This window comes from Kogia breviceps, chromosome X, assembly GCF_026419965.1.
Source record: "Kogia breviceps isolate mKogBre1 chromosome X, mKogBre1 haplotype 1, whole genome shotgun sequence".
Classification (NCBI taxonomy): Eukaryota; Metazoa; Chordata; class Mammalia; order Artiodactyla; family Physeteridae; genus Kogia; species Kogia breviceps.
This window is the reverse complement of record NC_081330.1, coordinates 107,587,226-107,604,167: the sequence shown is the minus strand read 5'-3', so window position 1 is coordinate 107,604,167 and position 16,942 is coordinate 107,587,226. Positions and strand designations below refer to the sequence as shown.

Below are 16,942 nucleotides of genomic sequence, written 5' to 3'. Positions count from 1 at the left end.
AAATCAATTTCGTTTCTTTTTATGGCTGAGTAATAATCCACTGTTTATATGTTCCACATCTTCTTTATCCATTCACCTGCTGATGGACACTTAGGTTGCTTCCATGTCCTGGCTATCGTAAATAGAGCTGCAATAAACATTTTGGTACATGACTCTTTTTGAATTATGGTTTTCTCAGGGTATATGCCCAGGAGTGGGATTGCTAGGTCGTATGGTAGTTCCATTTGTAGTTTTTTTTTTTTTTTTTTTTTTTTTTGCGGTATGCGGGCCTCTCACTGCTGTGGCCTCTCCCGTTGCGGAGCACAGGCTCCGGACGTGCAGGCCCAGCGGCCATGGCTCACGGGCTCAGTTGCTCCGCGGCATGTGGGATCTTCCCGGACCGGGGCACGAACCCGTGTCTCCTGCATCGGCAGGCGGATTCTCAACCACTGCGCCACCAGGGAAGCCCCATTTGTAGTTTTTTAAGGAACCTCCATAGTGTTCTCTGTAGTGGTGGTATCAATTTACATTCCCACCAACATGGAGAAAAGACAGCCTCTTCAATAAGTGGTGCTGGGAAAACTGGACAGCTACATGGAAAAGAATGAAATGAGAACACTCCCTAACACCATACACAAAAATAAACTCAAAATGGATTAAAGACCTAAATGTAAGGCCAGACACTATCAAACTCTCAGAGGAAAACGTAGGAAGAACACTCTTTGACATAAATCACAGCAAGATCCTTTTTGACCCACCTCCGAGAGAAATGGAAATAAAAACAAAAATAAACAAATGGGACCGAATGAAACTTAAAAGCTTTTGCAGAGCAAAGGAAACCATAAACAAGATGAAAAGACCACCCTCAGAATGGGAGAAAATATTTGCAAATGAAGCAACTGACAAAGGAGTAATCTCGAAAATATACAAGCAGCTCATGCAGCTCAATATCAAAAAAATCAAATAACCCAATCCAAAAATGGACAGAAGACCTAAACGGACATTTCTCCAAAGAAGATATACAGATTGCCAACAAACACATGAATGGATGCTCAACATCACTAATCATCAGAGAAATGCAAATCAAAACTACAGTGAGGTATCACCTCACACAGGTCAGAATGGCCATTCATCAAAAAATCTACAAACAATAAATGCTGGAGAGGGTGTGGGGAAAAGATACCAGATTTTAAAACAGTAATAGATTTCTGTTTTCTTTTGCAAAAAAAGGAGCGTGGGACTTCCCTGGCGGTCCAGTGGTTAAGACTCCGTGCTTCCACCACAGGGGGCACGGGTTCAATCCCTGGTCCAGGAACTAAGATGAGATCCCACACGTTGCGCAACGCGGCCAAAAAAAAAAAAAAAGTGTGACTTAGTATCCTCAAAAATCTGTAGGAATGATGCTGTACTGATTATCTAAAGAGGAGAACTATTTCAGTTGAAAAAAGGGTTTTTTTTAAAAAAAAGAAAACCCACTATCTTTTAATTAAGAATTCAAGGTTTTTTTGAAAGTCCAAGTGGGTCAGATTTCTTTAAGACCCATCTTGCACAGGACACTCAACCCCAACCTGCAGGCGATTTTTACACTGAGACAACCTTGTAAACATCTTCCTTTAACCTTTATAACAAAATGTCAGGATGGTTCCAAAGGTAATATTTTATTCACTGTGTAAGTCAAAGGATCAATAGAACTTATGCTCATTTGTTTAGCTTGTATTTCTGCTAACCTTATGCTTTATTGGATGCACAAAAGTCACCATTATATTGGATAACCCTTGTAGTATGGGGTTTGTGTAAGTTGAAAACAATGAACCATTCTTTTTTGGCTTTAGCCTTTCTCTGCTGGAAATACTGGAAGCCAAGGGCTAACTGACAAGTGGTGGGGGAAGGAGGTGAAATGTTGTTGCATGTGGCCTACTTGACCTTGGGCAGACAAGGGCCTGAAACCATGGGGCAATTCAATGGGTATAATATTAAATGAGACCTAATAAGATTTAGGTTCACAGCAATGTACGGACTCCAAATTGGGTAAAAGCCTTTAAGAGTAGGAAAATAAGTAAAATAAAATGAAACTCAGTGGTGGCTTGTCACTCGTTCCAAAAAACAAACCAATATATTGCTTACCCCTCATCTACTTTAGTTTCTACTTAATCAATATACTTTGGCATATATTGCTGATAAATTGACTTTATTCTCTTTGCTAACTTGCTTAGTATGCCATGTTAAGATCACGATGATACAATTTGAACATCGATAGGGAAAAGTTCCAAAGGAGCCCACTGAGTCTATAATAATGTGGCATCCCAGGGAACAACACTTCTAAAAATAAGTGTTTTGAAATAGGACCAGCAGGCACTTAACCATATGAAGAAAAAAACTTCACCATAAAAAATCAATTCTTTAACAGGAGAAGAAATCTATCTTAGTGTTAGATTCTCCAGCCTCATTCTGGTTAAGAGAGTTTGACATTTCAGGGCTGAGCACACCGTGGAAACAATAAATATTGAAGGTTACAAACAAAAACATAAGTGATACGTGGACCAATTTTTGAAAACACTGAAAAGCAATGTGCCTTTACTCTGCCTAATTCAGTTAACTCAATTATTTAATGTATATTTGAGTGGGTTTATACATAGCTATTTCATTTTTACATTAAACATTAATCAAATTACTTTTAATGTAAAATTTCCTTTATTTCCATCTCCCTATCCCCCCAAGATTCCAGGATAAGGGGGAGCGGTTGTTTTAAATATTGCTTGTTTAATGTTAAAGCATATTTTAACATATCTGTTGCTATTATATTTCACCCATAATTTTCATCACATATACCACTCACCCTATATCAAGACCATAAACTTTTTCACAGGCAATTAATAGAGTGATTTTGCACCACCTTTGGGGGAAAAAAAAAAAAAAAACCCTCTTCCCCAATTACTGCAGTTAAGACTATTTCCTACTTTATCCCAGTCATTCTCCCAGTTTCACCCCATATCCATCTCCATTTCTACACACAAACACACACCCTCCCATCATGAACACAGAGCCTCAGTGGCTTGACAAGATAAATTAGAAAATGTAGGAATTCCTGAATGAGTTATCAGCTATTCACACCTAGCAAGCAGGTTTTAATTTTAAAAAGCTGAATAGTCTCAACTATTCTGAATGTCCCCGAGTTCAGAAACTCTGTAAAGTACTTGTTTATAATCAGTATGTTTGGCAGAAAATTATGAGGAGTATTTGAAAATTTAATTGCTTTTATTGGTAAATATGATAACATTTAAACAAAGTGAATATTGTGTGACTAAATATCTTAAAGTATTAAGAGTGGGAAGGCAAGTTAAGTTCTAAGTCTTTTGGAGCAACTCAAAAATTGTATGAGGGCCATTAAAATACCAACAAGAAAACTGGAATAAATAACTGTGAATGTCTTTCACAAGAGAGATTCAGGAAGAGTAGGCCGTTATTCACTGCAAGGTCTCAGAGTGAAACTCTGCTCATCTCAACTATCAATCACGCACAGGAGGCCATGTGCCTGCATTCATCTTTAAATTAAATGTTCTGGATGTTGTTAAATATAAAAGAAATAACAAATGATGTATTTATTATTTATAATTGGAGAATTACTAACAAAAAACAAGTATGTATTTAGTATATACATATATATATGTATGTATATATGTATATACACATATATATGTATATACATATGTATATATGTATGTATATATGTACATATATGTATGTATATATGTATATACTATATGTATATGTATATATACATATATATACATATATATACATATATATATATTACAGTATATATATATACTGTAGTTTTACTCTGGAATTGATGTGTCTCAAAGCAGTCCTGGGAACTGGTTAGAAACACAGATTCTTAGCCCTGTTCCAGACCTCCTGAACCAGAAACTCTGGGGTTCACCTGTCTGGGTTTCCACAAGTCCTCTAGGTGATTCTGAGGCACACTACGCTGAGAGTCACTGCCACAGAAAATTCTTGACATTCTCAATGGCTATGCCTGAACACCTAGAATCCCCAAATTGACAAATATCTGATCAACAGAGACACTTAGAGATTACATAACTGTAAAGCCAAAATTGCTTATAAAGCCATTTTCTGTACTAATCATCACCACTTTCTTAGACATTTCCATTAACTCTTCTCTTCTATGACCAAACCCAGTAAGTGCCTAGGAGGTAGGTTGGGCAGGGGGAGGGTAGATTTTTCACAAAGAAACAACATTTTCATCACCTCTAAAGAATTACTGCACGTGCAAGAACAAAACAGCATTGAAAAGGCCATGTTGAGACACGGAGCCTGAGTGGACTAGTAGGTTCGCTTACTGGCTGTAGGGGACACTTTTCCTGGCCTGTGCATCCATCCCCCAGCTGCTATGACAGTCGCCTACTCATGTCTCACAGCTGCTTCTCTTCTTCAGAAAGGCGATCTCTGCTGATAGGAGCCCCCTATCCCAGGAGGTAACACACACTCCTGGCCTGGGAGGTAACTCATGTCTCTAGCGGTGGGCCACAGCCAGTGGTGTGCTGGAGCAGAGCCCAAGAGTCAATTGTGTGCGTCTCTTCCCAAGTCTCCCTTCGGTGAGGTCATGTTGGTAGCTTGAATCAGTCACGGTGGGGGTATTTACACCGCTACAATTGGAAAACACTACAAATCAGTGTTCACCTCAGAGCTAGCGGATAAATGTTTACTAGCATACCGCTGGCCACAGCCAATGACTGGCTGGGGAGTAAAAGACCAGCTCTGCTGTATGGCTCATACTCCAGAGCTTTCTCCATTTGAACCAAGACACAAAGCTAGATTTTGCCTGAGATGGCATGCTTGCTTGGCTCTTTCATCTCCCTTGTTATGCTTCCGTAACTCCCACACAGGCTTCTCCTGAAAGCAGACCGTCTACCAACCCTGTACACCCAGACCCCTATTCTCAGGGTCTGCTTCCAGGGAACCTGACCTATAACACCAGTTAAATCATTAGTTAAGTGACTGGGGCACAAAAGCCTCAAAGAATATATGCTCAAAATCACGAAGGGCTACAAGTCATGGACCTTTTGAATCACAAAGATGAAAGTGCGAACGATACACTTGAAATGGCAAGGATCTACTCTTTGTGTATGTGCACATAAAAGAAAGAAGTTGCTGGAAAAAGATGAAGCCAGCACAAATTGGGCAATTTTTCCTATCATGCTTCTCAAATTATGCTTTCATACCCATAGGTGAATATACTGGAGGATGCATTTTACTTAATATGTTGGAGAACACCTTTATATTAAAACACAACAAATCCATTTTGGAGAAGACTACAAAATTGAAATGAGATTTAAAAAATAAGCATCAAAGAAAGCTCATGCTCGTGGGAAAAGGAGGTAAACAGGTGGAAGAGGAGGATATCTGGCTTCACCTCCTTGGCCATTAAGAAAACTGAAGTAGAAAAGTTTGAGAAGCACTGCTTTTGGCAAGTACGGTTGATAGAAAAATCCATAGTAATTGTAAACTATAAAAATATTAGTTTAGTATGGAAAGATCTTTTTTGAAAAAGTTTACTTTTCTCAGGACCCATTAAAATAAGAGTTCCATTAGTACCACAGGCACATCTGTTCCCAAAATACTCAGAAGATCGGTTAACCAAGAACAATTACTCAATGCCATGGCTTAACTTAGTTAGGTAAGATTGCATGAGGCATAACATTGGTGTCAATGTTAGCTGTGTAATTCTAAACATTGTAACTGCGAAGTATAATGGGAACACGATAGGCGCCCGCTCCTTGGGCTATTTGTTCTTAGATCATTCCTTGTTGTGCTTCTGGTAGCAGAGTGACATAACTGAAGTTTAAACTTGTTGAGACTTTGGTAGATGTCAAAGGAGAATAAAAATACATACTGATTCCATATATATGCGTTAACGTATGATATTTGTTTTCCTCTTTCTGACTTACTTCACTCTGTATGACAGACTCTAGGTCCATCCACCTCACTACCAATAACTCAATTTCGTTTCTTTTTATGGCCGAGTAATATTCCATTGTATATATGTGCCACATCTTCTTTATCCATTCATCTGTCGATGGACACTTAGGTTGCTTCCACGTCCTGTACAACAGAAACTAACACAGCACTGTGAAGGAATTATACTCCAATAAACATGAATTAAAAAAAATACAGGGGGCTTCCCTGGTGGCGCAGTGGTTAAGAATCTGCCTGCCAATACAGGGGACACGGGTTCGAGCCCTGGGCTGGGAAGATCCCACATGCCGCGGAGCAACTGGGCCCGTGAGCCACAATTACTGAGCCTGCGCGTCTGGAGCCTGTGCTCCGCGACAAGAGAGGCCGCGATACTGAGAGGCCCGCGCACCGCGATGAAGAGTGGCCCCCGCTTGCCACAACTGGAGAAAGCCCTCACACAGAAACGAAGACCCAACGCAGCCATAAATAAATAAATAAATAAATTTTAAAAAAAAAATACAAACTGACTGTGTGCTCCCATCTCCTAAGGAAATACGTAATCTCAAGTTAAATAACTCACATTTTAAAACTGTTTCTAGTTAATGTGTTACAGACACCCATACATGCAAGCTAATGCAAATTCTTGCTCTCTCAGCTTGGTGCTAAATGATAATATTCTCAGGAAAACTAAGATGCCATTAATATAACTCCCAATACGATTTTATTCATGAAATAGACATTCACACTCTGTAATGAGATCAGATTTCTCTGGGTATAGGTTTTAACCGTATCACGGATGAATGAATGATTGAGTTTTTAGATCTGTTAATGCTGATACTATATGACTTAAGTTTTTGTTGTGAATAGTCTTTTATTACCCAAGACTCTTGAGGAATACTGTTTATAATCACTACCAGCCACAAACAAAGCTTCTGGAATAAGCCCACAGTAAACAGGATTGGCATATTAAAGGATCAGTTTTTGACATGGTTGTTTTCAAACAGTAGGAAGGATGATATTCTCTGGAGGAATTTTTATTATCTAATTAAATATTTCTTTAGTAGAATAACGTCAGATGAACTCATTATCTGAACGTTCTGATTAGCCATGATCTCCTAAATATTCCAGAACCAGAAGAGCTGTACAACTCTGAGTTAATGCAGTAACAATGGTAACCAATTCTAGCTCCTTCTTTTATCACAGTCCATCAAAGGAATACAAAGAAGTCCAAATTAAAATAAGTTCAGTAATAAAAAGAACATGTGCCTTTTCCAACTGTTCGAAAGCCTCTTCCTATCTTGAAGCAAAGTTCACTCAGTAATTATCTTATTTATCTTACTAACTAAAAGGCTTTGTGCTTTGAATGTGGAGGGCATCTCAAAACAGTCAAAAAGAAAGCAGTGTCGAATGTCATCAACTTATTTCCTCCCACCCACTGTTTTAAATCATTTGCTTGGTTCCAATGTATACTACACTTACATAAGTTGTTTATGAAGAGCCAAATTAATAGTCTTTGCAATTGTTTTCCTTGGAATTTGGAGAGCTGACAAGTGAATTGGTAGAAAATGGCAATTCTACATGAATTAGCTTTTAAGTCTCCCTAAGAGGCTGATGCAGAACTTAATAAGAGACTTATTAGGAGAAGTAGGACAACTTAATTCAGATTGATTATAGACTTCGGTGAAGACAGCTGGGGTTCAAATGAAACTGAAAAAGAACTTATATGCACTTCGAAGTATGCTAAGCAGATGTCTGAAACAATTACTCTGCACTGCCTTTTCAGAAGTTTCAAAGGCAGAATGGGAATAGCATGGTAACCGAAGGCTCTGTCTAAATCAAGGTAGAGGCTTTAAAAACACACACAGCACTATCTAAAGTCAGATGCCTTGGGTAAGGAACGTGATTTGACATTGCTACCCTAAGTAACTTGCTTTTAACTTTATAAACAAAGCAGGAAATGAGAGCGAGCACATGGGAACTAAGTAATAAGCTCTCCTGGCAACACTAACTTACACTTAGTTTTACATCGAAAAAATTATTTGGTTAGGAAATTTACGATGATTAACTCCTACTTTAGTTTCTAAGCTCTAGTAAGGCCAATAATGACCATTCTATTAAAAAATAAATACTATACTTCTGAAGTATATAAGTGAGAGTTACTACGATATGCCTTCTTATAGATATGTTCCCAGATATCAAAGGCCAAATCCGATGCTTTAAAACATCACAATTGTATGCTTTGAAAACTAGGTAAAACCCTAGTTACTCCATAGGACAGGCATCAGTTCCGTTTTTAACCCAGATTTATAAAGGATTATATCTCTTTTGTTTGTGTTTTCTTCTCCGTCAAAGGCTTACACAGCACACATAGCATCCGTATAAAAACAATAACAAAAGCCTCCACAGAGCAATTCATTTGTAGCCAGTAACAATTAACAGAATATTACTAAGCTTTACTTTTCCTACTACAGAGAGGACACCTTATTCATTGTGGAGATGTCGATTCTTTATTCAGAGTGGGGAGAGCTTACATATTTTGAATCATTGTAAGGGCTGCTCTGTGATGGTTCTGTCTAACCAAGCATCCCCTATCTCTGTAAGAAAGGATTATAAACTTTCTCTATAAAACTCATATATAAGAAAGGATTTAAGGTCAACTCATATAAATGACAAATATAACAAAATTGATAAAATAATAATAAAATATTAGAACCAGGGTTAAGATGAGAAAAACAGTAAGGGAAGATAGAGTTACGTGAACGGGGCCGAAAGCTTCCGGCTTCCGAAAGTGAATATGAAATTCTAATACGTTACATCACATTTCACGTTACCTATCAGGAGGAAACGTACTTGGTTTTCTCAGTGTCAGACTCTGAGACAGCATTTCTTTGACCAATTTCTCAGATAAACCAAGCCACAGGTAATCTGAAGAGAAGCATTTGCCAGTTTTCTTCTTACATTTTCAGACGTGAATGTTGAACATTAAGTCAGTCAGGATGGCATGGTGCCTTCACCACCATGGTCCCTCTTCTAGCACACACATCACTACATTATTCTCAACTATAATTCCAAAAAGGTCTAATTAAAATATTTTGTGGTAAGAACTTTAAGAAAAAGCTCAGAGTCCCTGTCCTTGACTTTTCATAGCAAAAAAATGTCAGCTGAAGGTCTGATTAAAAAACTAAACAAAGACGTAATATGCATAACTACGTAGATGTGACAAATTTGCATATCCCAAGAAGGCAGCCTGGGAGAGCCTAACCATGGTGTGTGAAAAACTGTGTTTCAAGTCAACTGGCAAACTAAGGGCAGTGGAATATTTCCGGCTCAAGAATGATGTAGCAATCTGTGTTAAGAAACCATGGTAGATTAGAACAAAGAGACAACTGGGGAAAACAACAACTCACATGAACTTTTTCACACAGGAATTGTTCTTAAGAACAAAAATGTCATATGTAGACTTCAGTTGCAAAAGTTGTTCTACTTTATTAAAACCTGCATATGCTCCACTTATAGATATATGTAGAACACTTAGTGATTCCAGGAGTTATTCTCATTCCCCATTACTACAAGGAAAGTAAGAACATTTGTCTAGTCACATAAGCATGGGTGTTATTTCCAGTAAAGTGAGAAATCATGATTCTGCCCTTAAAATATTTGATAAGCAGTATGAATCATGAATTTTAAAAATAAAGAGGCATTTAAAATTTAAATTTTATTCTAGTGGTTATTCCTATGAAGCTATATTTGGAAGGGTGAGATTCTTAGTGAGCTGGATAGTCAATATTAACATTATGTTCCTTTCTCTTGATTTATTTTATGTACACTGTCCTAAAGATGATTACTAGTAATGACGCCATGTCCACAGTGTCCCAGGACGTAGTCGTTCTATCCATTCTCCAAATCCAAAAGCCGCATTTGCTAATGAAATGATGTAATGCTAAATCCCACACAAACACACATTCCATAGTTACTTAAATAACAGCTTCTTTAACAAATGAGATCCGAATGGAGGTGGATATTATGAGACAGTCACTGGGGTGATGAAAACAAACTGAGACGGATATATAAAATGTTCTTCTGGCTACCTGCCTAGCTCTCCGTTTGGAGTTCCCTACAGCGTGGAGCCTCTGAGGGCTTAAATTGCTGAGTAGAAAAATGGGAATACTGGTTTTCAGTACTCTTCTACTTCTTTTCAAAGTAAGTTTTAGTTAATAAAATTCACTCCCTATAAACTACCACCACCAAAGTTTCAGAGTTTCAAATCTGGCACCACTGAGATGCAACAGAAAAAAAGACGGGTTTTCATTTCCACTGCAAAATGAAGCGGAACTACTGAAGGGAAATAAATATATATGAATTCATATAATCTACAGTTTTAAGATATGCGTAGAATATTTGTACAACACCGGTTTAGAAACCAAAATAATCACAACTATTATGACCAGTACGCACATATTCTTTTTTTTAAATTTATATGTATTTTTAATTTTGGTCGCACCCCGCAGTATGTGGGATCTTAGGTCTCCGACCAGGGATGGAACCCGTTCCCCCTGCACTGGAAGGCAGCGTCTTAACCACTGGACCACCGGGGAAGTCCCATAAGCTCTTTTTAGACAAACATTTAATGTATATGTGTTCTGTTATTATTTGCATCAGAACGAGGAGTCTTGCCGATGCGAAATGAAATTCGTCTTAGGATCAAGAACAGATGAGAGAGGGGAACTGAAAAGAAGACTGCAAATAGGGTGGGGTAAGGGCCAGGTGATATTTGAGCTGATCTGCTTTTACTTAGTTTTTGTTATTAAGTCATGCTGTATACATTCTCCATCCACATTCATTATCCTACTAATGCTCCTGTGTGATAGGTATGGCTCAGAATGAATCCTTTATGTCTGCTCTAAAGCCTAGACATTCAGCCACTTGATTGATTAACTAATTTACCTCCTTTGGGACATTCTTTTAAGTTTATTTGCCATTTGGGGGAAAACTTTTAAGAATTTAGTTCCTACATTTTTGGACAAACTTCAGTATTTTTAAGGCTGAACAGGTAACACATGTCAAAACGTTAATTTTTATGTACACAGAAATGTTAACCATAGCTTTAAATATTAGACGTGGGGTCACGGAATGTTGGCGAAGAGATTTTGGAAGTTACAGTCAAATTTCTAATCTCCTTTTAAATCTTCACCTACTATTATAATGAAGAGCTTTTCAATTCAACGTTAGACTGTAGGCTTCATGAGGACAAAGACCGAGTCTGTTTCATTTACAACTACATGTATGGCACATTTTACAGTAGCTCACAAACAACTGTTGAGTGAAGCTGAATTGGATTCCTTATATGTCGCTGGCACTGTGCTAGGAACTGTGAATTCAAAGATGTACAGCATGGTCCTTGCTCTTAGGAACCTCACTTACTTTCTATGGAAGACAACAAAATACATAAGTGACTTGCCACAATATATGTGAAGTTTAAGTGTGACAATGTAAGCATGTGTGGTGATCTATGAAAGCATTGAATTAAGGGCAGTTTCTTCTGCTTGGTGAGAGTTGGGGGTGGAAGACAGGGAAAACTCTAAGGACACATGCCATCTGAGTTGGGCCTTGAGGGCTGAGTGGAAGTTCACCAGGTAGATAAGGTGGGCTGATCCAGGCAGAGAGAAGAACATATGCACAGGCAGAGAGTTATGAAGAAAGATGGCATATTTGGGTCAAGAGGGCTGTGGGCAGTGTGTCCTGAATGGCCTAGAGGACAGGAGCAACAGTCAGAAATTTAAGCCGGGGCTAGGAAGAAACAGGGCCACCTGCCCTCTGCATTCACTGGATTTCATCGTCAGGCAGGCAGCCTCCTGCAAAGAGTCTGGATTAGAGTTGGGAAAGAATGGAAATACAGAGATAGTAATAAAGAAACTGTTCATTCATTCATTCTCTAACCAAACATTTAAAATGCAGTGTTTGTGATATGCCAGCTACACTGACTGGGGAATGGGACTTAAGGATGTATAATAAAACAACCTAACTAACAGATGTTGGGGACTAGAACAGGACGCTGGGTGAAAGGAGGAGAGAAAATATAAAGGAGATATTCTGAGGTAAAATGAGCAGTCAATGAAAACGTAGAAGGATTTAAGGACGGACCTCAAGTTTCTAGCCTGAGCAACTTGTTGGATTATGATCCACTAACTGAAATAGGAAACACAGAAGAAAGGGCAGGTAGAAAGGGCTATCGGTAGGGGAATGGGGAAACAGGAGAACAAATGGACTTGCTTTCAGAATGGTTGCATTTTTTTTTTTTTTTTTTTGCGGTACGCGGGCCTCCCACTGTTGTGGCCTCTCCCGTTGCGGGGCACAGGCTCCGGACGCGCAGGCCCAGCGGCCATGGCTCACGGGCCCAGCCGCTCCGCCGCACGTGGGATCCTCCCGGACCGGGGCACGAACCCGCGACCCCTGCATCGGCAGGCGGACTCTCAAACACTGCGCCACCAGGGAAGCCCCAGAATGGTTGCATTTTAATTCTAATGGCATATGGGTTAGCAGATCAGAAAAGAGATGCAGACTAGAAATTTAGATTTGTTACCATCCACGCCATTTCAAACTGGGAGCATTTATACCATAAGAAGAGAACTGAGCTAAGGTTTTTATACAATAGAAAGGGAACTGAGCTAAGGTGAGAAACTTGGGCATACCAGCGTCTGAAGGGTGGGTAGAGTTTCAGAACTGAGGAAAGTAAAGGAAGAAGAAGAATGTGGATGAAACAGTTTCCTGAAAGCCAAGGGGGAAGAGACCTTCCAGAATGAGGGGGCTGGTAAACATGCCAAATGCAGGTGAGGATTTCACTTCTTCTGCATTTGGATCTTGCAGGACTTTTGTTAGTTTTGACACTAGATAAATAGACAAAATATGTTTCAAGTTGCTGGTTTTCAAAATGATACTCCTAAATACGTATATTTTTTCTTTATAAATACATTTATCATCTTTGTGCCATAAGGGAATTTAATTTTGGTCTCATGGACAGTATTCCAAATATAGAGTGATATTTCCTAATATCTGCAATGGACTAATCCAACTCAAAATTGTATTGTACACATGGCCTTCTCAGGGAAGGGCAGCATTACTGGTCTCAGCTCACAGTACCATAACTCACCCAAGTCATATAATCCAGTTAGCAAAAAGGCCAAAACCTAGACTCCTGGCTCTTGATCAAATGTTGTATTTTTCCCTACTGTGATACTAAGAACCACAAATACACACACACATACACATGTAAATCAGACAATTTTAGTACACTTAAGTTAACTCCCAGAGAGCAAAATCAAAATGATTTTTTGGCCCTGTAACTTCTTAACATTTCATTTTATATTATTGGAGACACATGATTAGATCACTATCTTCCCTTAGAGAAAATACCATGTGCCAGAAGACTCTGAATTTGTGAAAGATTTCGAATGCTTAAGGGCCCTATTTTTAACTTTGTGAGAAGAAAATACTGCAGATGAGTTCAGATTAGAACCTGTTTTGAATCTCTCAAAGGGCCCTGAAGCCAAGCAGTAGACGGTACCTTGACTTTTTCGAGGTGATCTTGGAGGGAGTCAATGAGGAGATCGCCCACGGGCTGCCACGATCCCTTGATCACTTCAGCTTGGCGCAGTTTGAGGTCCAGTTCATCCACTGCCTCCTGAAGTTCCTGGAGTCTTTCGAGGGCCTCATCTATTTTTCTCTGCCAGTCAGCTGAGTGCAGGTTCAATTTTTCCCACTCAGTGTTGACCTCCTCAGCCTGCTTTCGTAGGAGCCGTGTGACATTCTGGGCTTTCTCCTCAGGAGGCAGCTCTAAATTGGTAATACAACAAGGTTTTAGGCCACATTCATTTTCGTGTTAAAAAAAAAAAAAACAAGCATTGTTGCAAAGGTCATACTGGGGCTTCCCTGGTGGCACAGTGGTGGAGAGTCCGCCTGCCGATGCAGGGGACACGGGTTCGTGCCCCGGTCTGGGAGGATCCCACGTGCCGCGGAGCGGCTGGGCCTGTGAGCCATGGCCGCTGAGCCTGCGCGTCTGGAGCCTGTGCTCCGCAACGGGAGAGGCTACAACGGTGAGAGGCCCGCGTACCACAAAAAAAAAAAAAAAAAAAAAGGTCATACTGGAAAAAAGAAAGAGTACACTTTAACAAGAGGCCAACCTACTGATTAATGGCTCTTTTATACTTTGGCATACAATTTGCTATAGTTTAGCACATCTGAAGTCGTGTCTTCCTGAGTGAATCTGTTCTACTTTATATCAGTCAGATAATCCAAGATTCATTGAAGCTATTGAGTAGAAAAATGTTAGGATGCACACCACAAGCTCTAATTTACATCAGGCAGGCTCTTAAATTGAAAATTAGCTTGTAGTCTTTGTGACAATAAACTTCCTCCTCACAGATTATCTCTTTTGTTTATTATTTTCTAAATGTTTCAATAATTGATCGCTAATCTCTTTTAATGTTTATTTATGAATGTGCAAACAGATTTATGCATGCTGCTTTATGATTCCTTTTTCTTTTCCAACATCAAGGTTTAATTTGAATTGATTCTATTTAACCTAGAAAATATGAGAGCTATCCAGACACTGCCAGCAAGAATGGATGGGTCATTCTGTCACCACTGATCCTTCTATCAATATGTTATTACAGTTCCACATTCAATTACCTCTGGGCTCCTGGTAGAGTTTCTCTAGTCCTTCCAAAGGCTGCTCTGTCAGAAATATTCGTACAGTCTCAAGAGTACTCATGATTACAGGTTCTTTCGTTTTCAATTCCCTCTTGCAGGCCTGTGAAACGAGATGAAAAGAAATGTTTATGTGGCTTGTGGCATTCTTCTCAAAATTAATCCTGGGTGCTCAGAACTTGGTTATGAAATTCCCAGGTCAATTTCTATCTCCTTTATTTATAAACTGACAGTCATAAAATGATAAAGGCGGCTCGACAGATCTTTCTTTTAATCAGGAAAACACTGTGTTTGTAAAACGATTCTGGAGAGGATAGGGGAGCTTTCAACATATGTTAACGTCCTTTAATTAAGATGAGAGTGGTTTATTTATATAACTTGACTACCAAACTTGAAATCTGGAGCTAAAGTTATAAGATGTATATTGCAAAACCCTAGCAGGGGGCTTCCCTGTTGGCACAGTGGTTAAGAATCCACCTGCCAATGCAGGGGACACGGGTTCGAGCTCTGGTCCAGGAAGATCCCACGTGCCACGGAGCAACTAAGCCCGTGCGCCACAACTACTGAGCCCATGTGCCACAACTACCGAAGCCCGCGTGACTAGAGCCCATGCTCCGCAACAAGAGAAGCCACCACAATGAGAAGCCCATGCACCGCAACGAAGAGTAGCCCTAGCTCACCACAACTAGAGAAAGCCCACATGCAGCAATGAAGACAAAAAAAAAAAAAACACACACAAAAAACAAACCCTAGCAGGGCTAATGAAACTTACACACACCCAAAAGAATAGATATCAAAACCATAATGGGAAGCCTAAAGGCCCACTTGGAAAAACTTAGGTTGTACTGAAGTGTACAACCCATCTAATTCATAATCACCAGTTAATTCTGTCAAAATGTCTGACAATGAACATAATGATGTGTTAATAGTAAACTGATAAAAACGAATAATGAATAAACTAATAAAAAACTAAGTAAGGGCTTCCCTGGTGGCGCAGTGGTTGAGAGTCCTCCTGCCGATGCAGGAGACATGGGTTCGTGCCCTGGTCCGGGAGGATCCCACATGCCGCGGAGCAGCTAAGCCCGTGAGCCATGGCCGCTGAGCCTGTGCGTCCGGAGCCTGTGCTCCGCAACGGGAGAGGCCACAACAGTGAGAGGCCCGCATACCGCAAAAAAAAAAAAAAAAAAAAAAAAAAAAAAAAAAAAAAACTAAGTAAAAACTCAACGCTTTTGAAAAATACCCATTACTTTTTCCATTGTGACTTCTTTGAAAACAGGAGAAATGTTTTGAGGTACACTGAAGGTAGAAATTGTGGGAACAAGTTTCTAGAAAAGAGCCTAGAACACGTGTTTTGAGGTCATCTAAATCAGTTATCAATTTTAATCTCTAATCTGTGATCTTCTTTAATACAGGGGATTAAAAGAAAAGCAAAATGCACACTTTCTGCCTTCAAGAAGTTTCTGAACCAAAAGAAGGGAGAAAGCTAACACACTAGAAACAAAGAAAACAATAAAGTTCATATCTAACCAAGTGCTAAGGGTTGTGACACATCCTGAGAGGCTAGGATAAATGAACAGATATTCTGAAACCACTGAAGATAGTTATTGACCCAGATTCGGCAATCTCAGAGGGAAGATGTTAATTAAAGTATTAAATATCACATAAATGCTAAAAGACCAGTGTAAAAACAACAGTAATAATAATTGCCCTGACCTAGGGCTTAATTATTCATATCTTTTTTTCAATTCTATGTTATTTTTAGTAATGTTGCCTATTGAATTTAAACGTGCTCCGTTACTGGGAGAACACTTCGCAGCATCTCCTTTATATATATATATATATATATATATATATTTTTTTTTTTTTTTGTGGTACGCGGGCCTCTCACTGTCGTGGCCTCTTCCGTTGCGGAGCACAGGCTCCGGACGCGCACGCTCAGCGGCCATGGCTCACGGGCCCAGCCGCTCCGCGGCACGTGGGATCTTCCCGGACCGGGGCACGAACCCGTGTCCCCTGCATCGGCAGGCGGACTCTCAACCACTGCGCCACCAGGGAAGCCCTTTTTTTATATTCTTTTTTTTGTGTGTGAGCATCTCCTTTAAACTTCAAATGTATCATGTTACAGGAGTGCTCTAGGAGTGGAATGTATGACACATTTATAAATAAAATCCTAATGGCGTTCACCATTCAAAGGAATACTGAGACTGATACTTTGCAAAATGATTCACCTTCCAAGTTATTTACAGTTTAGTAGAGAGAGGCAAGGTTTCTGAGCCAAAATAAT

The 16,942-nt window shown here is 39.5% G+C and overlaps 1 protein-coding gene across 18 annotated transcripts in view; it reads right to left on the bottom strand.

The window, feature by feature from the left end:
- Positions 1 to 16,942, bottom strand: part of DMD (dystrophin) — a 2,551,447-nt gene that overhangs the window by 341,398 nt on the left and 2,193,107 nt on the right. For all 18 annotated transcript variants that reach the window (XM_067023689.1, XM_067023685.1, XM_067023692.1 and 15 more), the window contains 2 exons: positions 14,641 to 14,761; positions 13,517 to 13,785 (listed from right to left, as the gene is read on the bottom strand). In XM_067023689.1, coding sequence (XP_066879790.1) covers positions 13,517 to 13,785; positions 14,641 to 14,761 — 390 coding nt within the window. The remainder of the gene's footprint in view (positions 1 to 13,516; positions 13,786 to 14,640; positions 14,762 to 16,942) is intronic.